We start from the raw sequence: 16,065 nt of genomic DNA, 5'->3' as shown, positions 1-16,065 counted from the left end.
AGCTGGTTTGAAATACATACTTATACTGAACAGCTTTAATTAATCTTAAAAGATCAGTAAAGTAATTCTGCAGCATAAACATTAAGTAATTACCATCTCAAAAGCAACCAGATAAAATTGATTTGTTGTTTTTCCAAATAGATCTAAATATTTGTAATTCACTTTGCAAAAATCATGGAAGCAGCTTGATCTATGCAGAACATGAATTTAATGCCCTATATTAAGTCATGTCAGTTATGTTATAGAAGCTCTGCTGCTCCAGTAGCATCACAGGTGTCAGTTTGATAATCATGATCCCACAATAGCTGCGCAATTTACAATTTATTGCAAATTTAAAGGTATAGTGGAGGATGTTCTTTTTCCGGGTGGATCATCAAAATAAGTGGTTCTCCTAATTGTCAATCATTCTGGTGATATGTACGTAAGGCTGTTCTACTTGCTCATCCCCATTTTAACTTATCGTGGTGAGTTTGAAATAGTGGAAAAATTGCAAATCTTTTAGAAAGTAAGCTTGTATGAGTGATGCAAGTAGCAACTTTTAAACAGAGCGTGAACAAGGAGAAATGGGCTCGTCCATGCTCCAGCGTGCGTTTAATAGGCATGCCCTCTCAGGAGCGGGTACAGGGTTGTGCATGTGCATTTTTTTTTAAGTGAATTTTGAAAAATTCGCAAAAAGTTCTCTATTAAACCTTTAAGGAAGCCAACCATCTAAGTTTAAAAATAACCAGTTATGCCAGATTTAAGCCAGTGTAAACACTATAAAAAAATCTTGGCCAACAAATTATTATCTTATTAAATTATCTAATATTTTTGTTGTATTATAATTTTATTGTGAAGAATAAAAGTTCAGTTTCACCCTTGCCTTATACACCAAAACAAAAATGGTTTAATATGAACGCAGGGACCTTCAAATATAATTAACCAGTCTTAATGAGGAGATTTGAGAACAAAATTTTTTTCGTGTTTTTGTATTTTTGCATGAAACTAAAAGGCCACTGTTTGTTTATGGTTAGACAGCTGCAGTACACTGCAAAAAGTAAGTAAAGTTTTCTTTAAATAAGCATTTTTTTTTTCTTGAATTGAGCAGGTAAGGGAGAAATAAGACAATTTAAATTTAAAATAAGAAAAAAAACTGTTGCAGTCTCTTTTTCAATTGCATAATATCTAATTATTTTTATTTTAAGGGAAAGATTACTCATTCATTTGGCAGATTATCTTATTTACCTAATCAAATTAAGGGTATATACACTTATTTAAAGAGATCTTTACTCAGGTGGCTTATTTTCTGCTTTTCTGACCAGCAGGTTAGCAACTCAAAAACTTGATTTGTTTTTACTAACCAATAAATGCACTATATGTCACATCTGATGGGGCACAAAGACCAGAACCCCTTGGTAGATTAGAGGGTTTACTCTGAGAAAAACAAACTATGGGAGGAAGAGTTTTTGCAGATAACAGGAAGGCTGAATAAAATAAAGCAAAAAAACGTTTGCCCAGTTATCTTGAGCTTCCAATCGCTTTTAAGCATTGAAGATGCTGTATTTGGAAATGTTGACTGCCTTAAAAAAAAAAAAAAAAGTCAGTAAAGTTAAACATACCTCCTCCAGTAAATAAGCAGTTAGACTTTGATTTTAGAAATGCAACAGATGTTATTTGGGCTCATCCCTGATATAAAATGCTGAAAGCATTCTCAAAATGTCAGTTTTGTTGTTGTTTAAGAATAGTTCTTTGGACGAATCAAAGCAACAAAGAGAGAGCTGGCCACACAATTCTGATCGGTGCCTATGAGCTTGGACAGGTATGAATAAATGAAAGATTGTGATGGTGTCATGGGCACAGAGGAACTCACAGAGGGGGGTGGGGACTGCCTGTCAGTCAGGGGTAGGCTCTCATAGCCAGGGTTGCCATTGGAGGAAACGTTTTGAGTCCTGTATGGAGACAGAAAGAGACAAGGACAGAAGAGGAAGGGAGAGAAGTAGCAGGAAGAGAGAGGGGAAGCAGGAATGAGACACAGTCAGAATGACAAAGGGGACAAGAGGGCCGCAGGGTGACAGGACCCAAAGACGGGTAAAAGGAAAGAAGAAGAGAGAGATTAGAAAAAAGGTGCAGAAAAGCAAAGCACTTAGAATAACTATAAGCATCACTGGCCTTCAAGTGGAGCACTGTGAGGGCCAGCTGCAAATTCACGGTCCACTCCTGACTGATGTGAACAAATATCTACACTTACATGCATTTAACGCTATTTCTTTATTCATTTCTTAGCTGCTGAAATGTTCTGCAAATGAGATTTTGTTTTTGCTTTGAAAATCCTGGGTCAATTTAAAAGCATTTTAAAAGCAGTGGACCGTGTTATAGTGCTTGTTTCAAGCCATGTCAGTATATCTGTGTGGTAATGTAATCAAAGTAATCTACAGTAAAATAGCACTAAATAAGTTGAAGGAGGAGGAAGGGTGGGGGTCTAAAAGTAAAAAGAGGGGAAACAAAACAGGAAGCAGGAGGAATCCTGGAGAGAGGAGCAGCTGGGGGGGGGAGATAACCTGAGAGAGCCACAGTGAGGAGACAGCTGACAGCGATGATACAGGAAGGGGGAAACGGGGTAAGGTGGGGGGTTTACCTACTGACAACCTGAGCCTCACATCGCCGGAAGATTTTTTTTATGAGCGCAGCTTCATCATAGACGCCCTCCCCCTCCGGCACAGCAGTGACACCTTAACTGCTGTCCAGGAGACAGGAGGCCGTTTTTTTCAACCAGATCTGTGAAATGTCCGCAGCGCCACTATACCGTCTGTCCTGAAAACACTTGACAGACGGATAGACAGACACACAGACAGACAGACAGACCGACCGACCTCTGGAGCTATGTCTGTTCCTCTGCCTACACTAGTTCCCACTGACCTGTCTGTGTGTCTGTCTGAGGTTCATGTGCTCAGCCTGACAGCTCCCTGTATGTGTATGCATATATGTTAACATGGAAATTTGAAGCTTGCACTAAAACTAGATGCACCCCCCTAATTTATTTCAGTAATGCAGTTTGGAAGGTGAAACCCCTATAGCTTAATCGAGCAGAGGGATGAATTTCAATTTTTTTATTTCAATTTTTTTTAATATTAGATTAGACCTAATCAAAATACCAAAATTAGAATATACAATTAAATTATTTTACAAAGAAATGTTAAAATTTATGTTAAAGTATGTCATGGAGGAAACCAGGGTGTAACAAAAGCCTTGGTTGCTGTATTAGCAGCAAATCAGGTCATCCTTTTTGTTTTGGTTCATAACTTCCACTTGACAGCACTCCATTGATTATCTATGGGGTTCAGATCAGGCCAGTTTGCTGGCTGATAAACAGTAACAGCATAACCATTGGGGCAGGTGGTGGTACTTCTGGCAATGTGCAGGTCCCACACAGCTGCAGATAATATAGGAGCCCTATTTATCACCTACTGGAGAGGCTTCAAACTGGACTACAACCAGTGTGGGTTTTTTCCGCTCCACTGTTGCTCCAGATTCTGGGTTCTTGCTTTTCAAATGAAATACAGACTTTAATCTGGAAAGAGGTATATGGGGTTCCAGTTTATGATTGACCTATACACTCCTATGACTCCAGCTGCAGTCCTCTCCTTATTAAGGTCTCCATCTTGAATTTATTTATTTTTTTTTTTTTTTTCATTTTTTTCTCTACACATCTTGAGGCAATCCCTGTCCCTGGGCCTCCTTTTCCTATAAATGAATTTTCTTTGGTACACTAGGTAGCTTTCCCTTTTCACCTTCTCATAAGCGAAACACTTTTTGACATTTTGACGTCCACACACTTTAAATATCTTCTTTAAGAACCGACTCTAGATGCATTTTACTCTTTCTAATATTTTCCAGACTGCACCTTTTTGGGTAAAACGTTTTTCTTTCGCTACACTCCTCCATTAACATACTTGGATACAGCCATGAAAACAGACCTCTTTAGCAATAATCTTTTATGGCTTCCTTTCGACCATCTAATGGATAACTACCAGCCTTAGTGTAACATTTCTGTGTTTAAATCCTTTATTTATTGGCCTCTGTTATGTTCTTTTAATATCCATCAGCTTTAAGCCATAATCATCAGAAAATCTATCACCCTAGATGTAGTAAATCAGAGTTTCACTTTTCAAAATTATTTACAGGAATAATTAACTTTTATATGTGAGTCTGATCTATTAGGATTTCCTTGCGTCTAATCTGCTTTAGAGTAAAGATTAGTTTATGTTTTTTGGACTATGATTATCAACTGCATCCTGTCTCCTTTAGCTCAAAGTCCTTTTCTCAGCAGTGCTCATTCAGCCTCTGTGTGGTGTTTCTCTGAAAACTGATGAACTGATCTGAGATGGGGGCAGCAGGTTAAGGGGGCCTGGTGTTCCAGATGTGGCGACAGAATCACAAGGATGATGTATGTCTGGAAATATTTGTTTTGTCTGTCTTCCTGTCTGTCTGTCTGTGTGTCTGAGTGTCTGTGTTACTCACGGGAGGGGCGGCGCGCTAGAAAAGGGGGGTGTCCACCCAGCCCCCGGGTAATTATAGAAGGGGGCCATTGCCCCTCGCTGAGACCCCGAGGATGCCTGTCTACGTGCCTGATGGGAGGTGAAGGGGTCCTCACTCTCACTGTCCGAGTCGTCGTATTCTTCTGATTCGCTGTCCATGAAAGAGACAGAAGCAGAAAAAGGGGAATGTGAGAGCAAACAAACAGAAACGACTGAGTTTCTGTGCCATAGATGATAGACTATGCAAGTACCACAATTACTGGAACCCTTATTAAAGAAGTATAATCTGAACAAATGAACCACAGGGTCACTGATTCTCCACTGGCTTGAGAAGCAGCATAAGAAGCTTTTCTCATAATTATCCTGTGTTTCCCACCAGATCCAACTGGAAAGCCGAATCTCATACCAGATAAGGTGCATGAAAACAGCTGATGGCTGAAACAAAGTGCTGTACTGAGCAACAGACTACGAAAATATATCTGGTCACACCCCTGGGAACATGCCTTTAGGTATAATAACATGTGAAAAAAAAAAAAACTGTAGGAAAACAACACACAAGTATGAGTCGTAATAATAACGTAACCATGCCACAGTAAAACACTGTGAAGTACACACCCCTGATCCTAATATACAAACACTAGTCCAAAGGGGAGACCTTTGAAAGCAACATTAACACTTCAAATAAATGTGGGATTTTTGATGTTCCACCAAATCTCCTTCATTTTCACATATTTAGACGAACAGAACCTTCTTTGATAAACACCAGCATATAACGGAGTGATAAGAAATTATTCAAAAGCAGTTCTAGTAACTTTGCCTGACCCCTGAAAACAGCCAGCTCACATGTTGATAATTGTGTAATGTATGAAAATATTTTACGATCCCCAAGATGCCACTTCTTTGCTCCATTTAAGGTGGATTTTATCTATTTTTTTTTCCATTTCTTGCTGGCATTAATAAACAAGGTTCTCCCTCTAGTTTTGTTTGTCAACTGTTTTAATTCTCTTAATTTTTGCTATGACAGTATTCATGGGCAAGTTCTGGTAAGCAGTAACTTCCAAGTAGCTGTTTTTGTAACTCATAAAGCCTTACATTAACTACAAGCTATCTTGTCTTTATCATTATTAAAGTGGCTTAAATAACTGAATATTGGTGTTATGAGAACAGGAATTTTAAAGTTATTCAAATTCACTCTGATCAACTTAAGAACTGAAAAAAAAATATTTAAATGTGTGCTGGAGTAACATTTTTGGTATTAATTGTTTATGATGCACGGGATTTCTGTTAAAAGATTTTCAAAGGTAAAATCTATTCCCCTGAATAGAATTTATTTAGAACTGATTGTAATAGATTTCTTTATTGTTTATGACACATTTTCAAACATAATTGCAGGAGAAATATATAAACACATTGAAAAAAGGTTAAAATTGTCTGCTTTTGAGGATGCACATTATGCAAAATGCACAATGCACAATTTTCCTGTATCGTCATGAAACTTTAATAAACCTCCTTATGATTGTGGTGAATGTTTAACTACTATGTCATCACATCAGGCAAGATCAAATGTCTTCATACTAGTAGAATGACATGAAGGCAAGTGTTAATTAGAGTCTAACCTCTTTTTAAATTCCCTTCAATGTTTTGTGCATGTTAATGAGTATTCCCCAGAATACACCAATCTGTGCTGTTGCTAATTATAAACAAACAAGCTGGCAGCCTCTGTTTTAAAGCAGGAATGTTCATCCTCATGTGTCATAAATGTTAAAGAGTAACAGTCCTTATATTATAAAAGATTTCTAGATGCATCCATGTTGTACTTTACCTGGGGAAGCTCCTCCAGGCTCCAGGAAGAGAGCAAAGGATAGCAGTGAAGGCCAGACCAGAGAGGAAAGAATAAAGGGAGAGGTAGAGCAATCCCTCCATCCCATCATAACACAAGCCTTTCAGTGAGTCAATGTAGTCCTAACAAGAGAGAAAAAAAAGACAAATTAAGTGTAGAGGCAGTGGTGTGGGACTGAGCATTTAATTTTGATGCTGTACCTTATTAAGACCTCGGCAGTTCAGCAGTGCCACCAGCTGATGGAAGTTGCCCTCTGTGGAGTTGAGTATCTGTTGAACCTCCCGGAGTGATTTCTGTGAGTAACACCAGGTAGATTAATCTTGGAATTTTCCTGACAAGGCCTTTATTTGTAGCTCCCTGAGCAACAGCTGTTTCCTACCTCAGCTTTGGGAAACTGTGGGAGAGCGTTCCTGTCCAGACTGGAGAGGTGTGTGTGGATGCTTGAGAGCGCCCTCTGAGACTGGGTCAGCAGCTAAATCCAGAAATTCACCAAAGTCAGTACAATCACATGCTCTGGATTTGGATTGCTACTTATAGGTGAATTATTACTGTTGTTTTTTCTAAGTGCAGGTGCTAATCTGAGTTATCACTAGTCAGAAGTCCCCATATAAATTTTATACTGAAATGAGGCTTTTAAACATTTATTTGGCTTTTTTTTCCCAGGGTGTAGTGATTGAACAGAATACTGCTTCCACAAATTGTAAGAAATAGAACTGAAATATTTTTAATTTTCTCAGATTTTCTCCAAACATACAGTAGTGTATTGTATTCACCTAGAATACAGAATAAGAAAATGGTATTTTTTTTCTGAATTAACATAATTTTTACAAAAATAATTAAAACATTAATTTTTTATGAATTTAACGAGATAATGCTGCTTTGATTTTGTAGTGGATGTTCTGCTACTGTTGGCATTGCAGATTTCTAAGCAAGCAAAGCCTTTCCTCCAGGGAAGCTTCAACATGTTATGTTTGTTTGATTGTTCCTTATGTTCCTAAGAGAGCACTTCGTAGATATTTTAGTTATCAGGCTCCTCTCCTGTGGAACCAACTACCAGTTTTAGTCCGTGAGGCAAACTATTAATGCAAGGCTTAAAACTTTCCTTTTTGATAAAGCTCATATTTAGAGTGGCTGAGGTATCTCTATAGGTATTCTGCTATAGGCTTAGACTGCTGGAGGACAAGGGGACCCTTTTCATCATTCTATCTCTATTCTCCAACTCTGCAGTATTTGTTAGTTCAACCTGTAACGTTCTGCTCTCTCTGCTTATAGTAGCTTAATCTGCTCTGTTCCTGTTTAGCTGTGACACCATCCTGGAGAGAAATATTATCTGGTTGAATTGTCTCTGTGTTGTGAATTGGTGCTATATAAATAAACTGAATTGAATTGAAATGTTTGTGGAGTTTAATTTGGGATATTCTCTTTTCTCTTAGTCATGTACATGCAAACAGTATTAGTTTATTTGACTTTGCAAAGGCACTTGCGCGCCTGGTCTACTCGTGGTACGGTCATTTCCCCCCTTCTTCATCTCTTTACATTTCATTGTATTTATACATAAAAACTGGGCTTTATTATTTATTTTTGATAAAAATTAATCTCTTTAACTCAGAAAAACGACCTGTTTTATTTTTTCAGGTGAATGCAGTATGCTTCGGTACAAACAAGCTCAAATATATACATAAATCATATTTTTATATTTCACCATTTTACATAGAAACATCAATAAGGTTGCTTTTCTACCACAGACGGCTTTGTAAATATTTTTTTGCGGGGGTAACATTTATTGGACAATACCTTATTAGGAAAGAGGGTGGTAAAAAAGACACCCAAATGTTTTAATATCAAGAATAGAACTCAGGACAGCCTCATTGAGGACTTCAGACTCCCCACATAAATAGTGTGCCTACTCAACCAACTGAGCCATACAACACCCAACCTACAATGAGAACAGGATAACTGAAATGCTTAATGTTTGCCTGTGTTATGCATAAAAAACATACCGGTAGGTGTTGTACCACTGTACCCAATGCAAATGGGAAAAGCATTGATTCAGATATTAGTAAGGAGCTTTGATTATTCACTTGAACTTGTATGTACAATTCTGACTCTGAGCAAACTGATAAAAATCCACAAAAATTTCAATATCTTATTTTTTTTTTCTTCTTTTCTGTGGGACAAATAATCATCAAATTAATTCCAATCATGAGTGGATGTAAATTTCCCACTGTAACTGACTGAACATCTCCATTTCTCACTCTTCCTGGCCTTCAGGAAGCCTCTCACTTTAGCTCCCAGTCTAATGTGCTGATACATGTCCATGTGACTGAACGTGGTCACATTACCTGCTGGAATGGACTGTTCATGCTCCTGCTGCAGGTCAGGTAATAATCCAACACGTCTGAACGGCCAGCAAAACAGCAGCACACAAAAGATCAGCTCACAAAAGAAAGGAACATTCATCTGGCATTGTTTTTGATTCTGCTATCAGAAGCACATTTAGAGCATCAGATCATGTACAGGGAAGGCGTGGCAAAAAGAGAATAAAGGTGACAGCTTTTCTTTTTTTTTTTTCCAGAAAGGCTTGTTCTAGCAACAGTACTATACCTGAGCTTGTGCCCGTGGTGATCTGAGTGGAGTTAAGGACGAAGACGTTTGGCTCTGAGCAGAAGTCGCTGAGGGCCTTCAGCAGGAACCACACAGGAGTGGAGGAGGAGGAGGTGCAAGGAATGTAAGGAAAGGATGGCAGGGGAAAAAAGTTACTAAAAACAGTAGAAAAGTGATGTTTATAATAACTAACTATAGACCAACATTTATTTTCAAGTTTGGTTTTGTACTTTTGGATACATTTTTTCCCTCCTGGGTCTTATTTTAAGTCGGATACATTTCAGCTAATCAATTCTTAAATATTATTTTCACTTTCACATATTTTCTATATATATATTACAGATACTTAACCTTATTGCATTTTAGGTGACAAAACAAAATAAAATGAGGCATATTTTTTGAAACTGAAGAACAATGGTATAATATTTTTAAAGCAATTAGTATTTAGAAATTATATGAAAAATGCAACATTCCCTTGTTATGTCATTTCATTGATATCTGTGATGTTTACATATTATTACAGTTTGTTTTATGACTAATTATTTCATTTCTGGAAATAATGTATGGGAACTTTTACTATGCATTGAATATGAAATGACAAAGATGAAGAAACTGTTGGAAGTTAATAGGTTATTAATGAATTTGAAAAGATTACATTTTATAGAACATGTTGAAATATCTGTAGAGGAAGTTGACATTTAGAAAGTCTTGTTTTCTTGTTGTGATTATTGATGATGAATTATCATGGAAACAACACATATAAAATGAATAATCTCCAAAAACATCTTTGTTATAAAGTGAAGGAAGCTTTAATTTATGAAACAATACATCTGTCAAATATAAAACCTTTATATTATAAAAGAGATTTGTAAGAATTATACACAAAGTTGCTTATCAAAAACACACCAGTAAGTTATTTGTTAAATCCAGAATATTAAACATGTCCGAACACTTTTAGCTGTGCTTAAAGCAAGATGTAAAAATGTACCAAAAGAGACCCCACACCTTTTTCCTTTAGGTGAGGTTAGCGGAGGAAAACATAAATTTGCATATACAACACTTAAACAGATGTGTCTTTTAGTTATTGGGTTAAAATGGTGAAATTCACTTAATGAAAATCTCAAAATGTGTAAAAATATAAAAAGCATATTTAGTATTCACTATTAATATAAAGAATTTCATGTTAGTTTCCTTATGTTTTATTTTTATATACCTGATGAATATTGATATCGTCTTTAAAATGTTCATTAATTAAATTTAACATCGATGTTTGTTATTGGATTATTTTAACCGTAAGCTGCTGGGCAATGGTTATTTATTTTGGGTTTTTTTTATTAGGGGCAGACACAATAAGATTTTTATCTTCTTCCTGCTCCCTTTTGCTTATAGAAAATGTATGACAGAAAGAGACTTTTTTTGTTTGTTTGTTTTTTGTGTGAATTTTTTCCTTGGAGCAATAAATCTCAATCAGAAAAATGTGTCAAAATGTGTCATCCAGCTTTTTTCCGCCTAGAGGCTGATATTGTTTCTCCTCACAAAACAGCTCAATCTATATTTTGAAGCCTTACCAGAGATCAGGATCTGGACTTTGACTGGGCCATTCTTATTCTTGCCATAGTAGGTCTGTATGTTTAGTGTTGTCCATCGGGAGATAAAAGCTCTGCCCATATGTCAAGTATATTGCAGGCCTTGTCCCAGCTACGCCCTTTGTTGAGCTCCATTAATCCCTTGATTAACTCTAGTATTTTTACTGTGTCTGCTGGAGAACTCACATCATAATATTGCCACCACCAGGTATTACTTTGCATCATTATTATTTGTGTTATTTCTCCACCAATCATAGCAATTTGCAAAAAGTAAAAAAGGGGTTTAGAGGTATCAAAATACCAATGGACCCCTCAGTTTTCAAGTTTGCTGTGTAGAACCTTCTATCTATATCTATATATTGTTTTCTCTCCATTTCAAAATGATGCCCTACTTTGTGTTGATCTCTTATAATACATAAAATATTAATAAAATACATGTATGTTTTGTTTTTGTTTTTTTAACCAATGGGATAGAATCTGAAAAAGTTCTTGGAGTATGAATACTTTAGCCAGCGAGAGACAGAAAAAGACACAGCTTGCGAGCGACCCACCAGAAGAGGGAGTGAGAGGCCCAAACAACGAGGGCCACTCACTGAAAAGCACTGACCCAGAACAGCACAGACTGGGCCGGCTCACAGCTGCTCCATTGTTTCCCTGTCAGTAACCAAGGACAGAGTGGCTCTGTGTGGATGCACAGGCTTTGGGACATCTCCCACCAGCCCCTCATGACACGAAGACTCTTAAACTGAGCAACAGTAAAATAAAGAAAAAATCCCCAACCCTTCAAACCCTTCTGACATGAAAGAAGCCTCCCCCTCAGTGAGAACAAACACACTTAACAATTAAAATGGACATTCTTATACTGTAGTAGTATAGAAGCTCTTTGTGCCCCCTGAATGTCACAGAGATTAAGATTCTTATGGATGACATAACACAGCCCGCCTTGACCGTCTCTGCCTCTATTGTAAATAATGTTTACAACATTATTTTCACACTTTTGCACAATTGGTCTTATTTCCCATTAGAGCAAGCTGCAGCAGAAGCTTTCAGCCTGTTCCACTGACAGCAGGCTGATTGTTTCTGTCTCCTGAAGTGGTCCTAAGATGCCCTCCCCACCTCTTCCTGTCCTCTCCTCACTCATCCTAAAGACACTTCTCTTCCTCTTTTATCTTTATTTCTCCAAGCCAAACACCCACAAACTTGCATGCAATAACGCGCACTCCGGTGAACAAATGCACTTTGTTAAAAAGGCGTGCACACGCTCATTGAATCTTTAATCTCTGACCCATTTTCCTGCTGTCTTGGTATTCTGCCATGAGTGTAGCATTCCTTATGCAGCTGGGATTTTCACATTAGAGCACAAAAGAAATAGAAATAAAACGCAGAAATCTCACAGGCCTGCCATCAGGGGTCAGGCCTCCTCAATCATTTTTTCTCAACTGCTGCCTTTCATTCACAGTCTCTGCCATCTTTCCCATTCTTCCCAGTTTTGATGGATCTACTTACCACAACAGTGGCTGTCTCCAAACCCAGGGAGCCCCAGCTCAGGAAGAGAGCCAGCCATGCCAGCACGGTCATCCTGTGAGGAGAGAGGGGGGCAAGCACTGCTCAGCCAGAGGGACACTCTGTACATACGTCCAGAGTTGGATCTTTTCTGTCCAGAGCGAAATTGCTAAGTTTACTCACAGGATGAGCAGCCAGCGGGCTTGCTTGGCCAGTCCAAGCAGGATAAACAGACACACTATGAGGTCGAGCAGCAGTAGCAGCACGTATGACAACCACCTAAAAAAAACATATATATTTCAATATCAAAGATTACACAAACTTAGCTATTTTTATCCTACAGATAATGCAGCAAACAAACATTTTTTTAACATATTTTTTTTTACACACAACCAGAGCAACACACAGATAAAATTAAATATATTAGATAATAACGGCATGGAATGACTGACAATTAAAAAGGAACAGAAATTAATGGTTTTTAAAAAAGAAAAAAAAAATCTAATTTAGTTCAAGATAAAATTGTTAAATCTGAACAGTGTCTGAAATTCTGAAAAGTGTACAAATTAGATGGTAAATACGGTCTGCTTCTATTTAAAAAAAAAGAAAAAGTGGTCCTAGTTTATATAAAGGAGTAAACAAAAAATAAAGTGGTACAGTTTTAGTAGTTTAGTTTAAAATCAATATGAGATGTTCGAGAAAAGCTCTGAAGTCTCTAAAAGAGCAAGGAGGGTTGAGTTAAAAATTTAACTAGGGAATTTAATTTACACAAAAGATTATTAATAAATTATCCCAAAATACTAAATAAAAGATAAATCCAAACAAAGAAATAGCCTTAAAACAGTTTGAGTGTTATTAAAATACTGTAGACTTTATACAGATGACACTGAGATTTTTTTTTTTTCAGTATTAAAGGGAAAAAAATGCTTTTTACAAATTTTTATGAAAAAAAGCCTTTCTTATGCTTCCGTACCCTCAGATTAAACTATGGAGCCATGTTGGCTTATTATAATTGATTTCTGTGTTTTACACTTTGTTTTTGCTCTCTTGGTTAATAAACTTGCTCCAGCAAACACTAATTCTGTATTTTTTAAATCAGTTTTGAGGAGTTATAGCTGTTTTTATTTCTTTTTATATTTTTCATTGTAGAATGCTTACTGTTGTTTTTTTTTGTTTTGTTTTTTAGGTAGACAATTTTAAGATCTGCCCAGGGACAACAGATGAAAAATAGCCTTTTGGCTAATTCTGGTGCATTTGCAGGAATGCTTTTTAATGTACAGTGTCCCTGTCAAATAAATAAATAAATTAAATTAAATTAAGGAAAGTAATCACAGATCCTTCCTTCCAGCTTCTGTATGACTTCTCAAGTTTTCTTAACAGACCCAATAGGTGTTTATATTCATGCTGTTAGTTGCCCAGTTTTTATCTGCTAAAGGAATGCTTAATCCCATGTTGTTAAATGCACATTTTTTTCCATTTCTGTTTTAATGGATTGCTGTTGTCTTTCTATCTTGCAGCTACTGAGGTGCATTTAACATGTCAGTGTGCCATCTTCTAAAGTTTTTTGTTTCCGTCATGTTTTCATTTGCAGTACAGTCCATTTAACATTTTTGATTGCTTTTTTATTCAGAATGAAAACCAAAAAAGAAAAACAAATATAATAGAAATACTCTGGGAGATTTATTTTTGATATAATTTACCGAGAATTCAGACACATTTGTACAAAACAGTGCATGGCGCATAACAGCTTGAGACGTGTCATTTGGTATCCTGACTGTAAGACGACTACGCTCAGGATCAAATGGAAAAACAGGAAATGAGAAATCATGCTGGTTTGGTGTCTGTCTCTAGCAGACACTGGTTAAGAGGTGGGATAAACTTTGGACAGGCAATCAGTCCATCACAGCCAAAACAGATTTATAGAAGACAAACACATGCACACACACATACGAGGACACACTCAGTCCACAATGTGGAATATGGTAGAGAAGCCTTGTATGCATGGGGGAGCATGCAACATCCATTTAGAAAGAGGTTTCAACCACAGACCTTCTTCCTACATTAATTAAATTAATACTTTTATTAAGTGATTTAGTCACTGTATATACCTGAATACATTTCAATAACAAATGAGTAAATATCTCTATTTGCAGGGAACTGGTGTTGGTAGAACAGCAACAGAGATTCAGTGGTGACATGGCTGGTAAAGTGAAGGCATTACAGGCAGTAGCCACATCATCTGACATCACTGATCTGCACTTTTATCAACTTAGATCTGAACTGAAGCACTTCTTCTACATGTTTAACAACTTATATCACAGAGTGTAAAGCATTCAACAAAACTGTAATACTATATATGTGTGAGAAAATCATATCTGATTTGTCGAGATTCACTTCTTATTGCTACTGAAATGAAAACTCAAGCTAAATATGGCTTTCGTATTATGCAAAGGTTATATGTTGAGACAGTAATCCATAGATAGTTTATCAATAGGCTTTATGATTAATATGTCTTTATTTAGGAACAGTTAATTTAAAAATCTCACATCAAACTACTTAGAAAAAAAATCCTAATTTTAAAAAAGATCCATTCCAATAAGAAAGCATCCTAATTGCATTATTTTTGAAAATATATAAGATCAAATTAGTTTGAACCTCTTGAAGAAGTTGATCAAACTCAGGATTCTGTTACCATGAAAGATAAGGCTTTATAAACTGAGCATTATCAACTGTCAAAATGATCAATGAGACGTTGTAATATCCCACATTAGAAAAATAAAAGCGTATTGTGACGAGATAACAAACAGTTAAATTAAAACACAGCAAAAGGTCCTAAACCAGGTTAAGAAAAGTCCAAAGCATTAATCAGATCAATGATCAATGATAATTTCTTATTTGTTTCTTTTAATTAAAGAATAGGCTCTGTTAAAATATTGTAGTTATTACAGTAAAAGCAAAGCAAACTGCTTTCTAGAAAGCTCTATAAAAGAACTGTGGCGAGATGCAGAAAACTGAAACATGATTAAACATTAATAAATGCAAACATCCTCACTTTTTATTTCATATTTGAAAGCAGGATCATGTGCAGAAGTTACTATCATAATATTTATCAATCTAAACTTTTCTGTGGTGTACCGCAGGGCTCCATTTTAGAGTAACTAGTCTTGTTCTTCTATGTTAATGAAGAGCCTGAAAGCTCTTCACATCCTAGGAGGCAATGTTGGCATATATGTGACTGCACAGACTCCACATAGGGAAGCAGAGGTGTGTGGGAGTTTTTCCTGTTGTTATTGATTAGAGAGGAATCAAGAAAGATGAGTTCAAGGATCCTGGTACAGGACTGGGTACTCAACTTACATTTGAAGCCTATAGTAGGAAACTGCCAGCAACTGTTAAAGGTTATTTTGGATGCTCAGATGTTATCTTTTAAATTTGCATAATCTGATTTTTCTATATAATGACCAAGCCAAACTTAAGTCTCTGATGTCACTGTACAAATAAGCTTTGAATTTTGCATATTAGTAAAATCCTATACCAGTATAATACATAAATTAAATATTTCAATTGTAATCCTGACTTTTAAATGTGTTGACAGCAAGATGTAAAACAACAAGTTCAAAGGATGAGCAAAAAGAAAGAGGGAGACATGACTAGAAATATCCTCTTGATGACCATGTTTTTTTTATTTTAAGGTCCACATATGTAAATGTAAATTAGCTTCTCAATGGTATCAAGGAAGCGAAAGGAGTTTAGAATGAAAAAACAAATGAAAAATTCAGATGGAAAAAAAGTAAACAATGTTAAAATAGAACTGGTCTCACAACATGAAGTTTGAAAAAAAAAAAAGAAAAGTGAAAAAAAAGAAAACAGTGCTGTGATTATTTTGTACTAAAAATCATAGTTACACAATTTTCATCAAACGATTTACCTTTAAAAAAAATAATACATACTCAGAACGTCTAGACAAGTGCAGAGTTAAAGTATTAATTTCACTGAAAACTAAGTTTAGAAATGTTTT

The 16,065-nt window shown here is 36.3% G+C and overlaps 1 protein-coding gene across 3 annotated transcripts in view; it reads right to left on the bottom strand.

The window, feature by feature from the left end:
* The window catches only part of ttyh1 (tweety family member 1), a 36,103-nt gene that overhangs the window by 565 nt on the left and 19,473 nt on the right, over positions 1-16,065 (bottom strand). The window contains exons 6-14 of one of the 3 annotated variants that reach the window (XM_015381245.1): positions 12,231-12,326; positions 12,051-12,123; positions 8,959-9,034; positions 8,697-8,752; positions 6,734-6,826; positions 6,555-6,647; positions 6,337-6,476; positions 4,498-4,665; positions 1,850-1,928 (exon numbers count right to left, since the gene is read on the bottom strand). In XM_015381245.1, the coding sequence (XP_015236731.1) occupies positions 1,850-1,928; positions 4,498-4,665; positions 6,337-6,476; positions 6,555-6,647; positions 6,734-6,826; positions 8,697-8,752; positions 8,959-9,034; positions 12,051-12,123; positions 12,231-12,326 (874 nt within the window). The remainder of the gene's footprint in view (positions 1-1,849; positions 1,929-4,497; positions 4,666-6,336; positions 6,477-6,554; positions 6,648-6,733; positions 6,827-8,696; positions 8,753-8,958; positions 9,035-12,050; positions 12,124-12,230; positions 12,327-16,065) is intronic. The other 2 variants (XM_015381247.1, XM_015381246.1) reach the window with 2 other exon arrangements.

This window comes from Cyprinodon variegatus, unplaced genomic scaffold (genome assembly GCF_000732505.1).
Source record: "Cyprinodon variegatus isolate N-32 unplaced genomic scaffold, C_variegatus-1.0 Scaffold229, whole genome shotgun sequence".
NCBI classification, from domain to species: domain Eukaryota; kingdom Metazoa; phylum Chordata; class Actinopteri; order Cyprinodontiformes; family Cyprinodontidae; genus Cyprinodon; species Cyprinodon variegatus.
The sequence above is the reverse complement of the archived record's forward strand: the minus strand, read 5'-3'. Positions and strand labels throughout refer to the sequence as shown.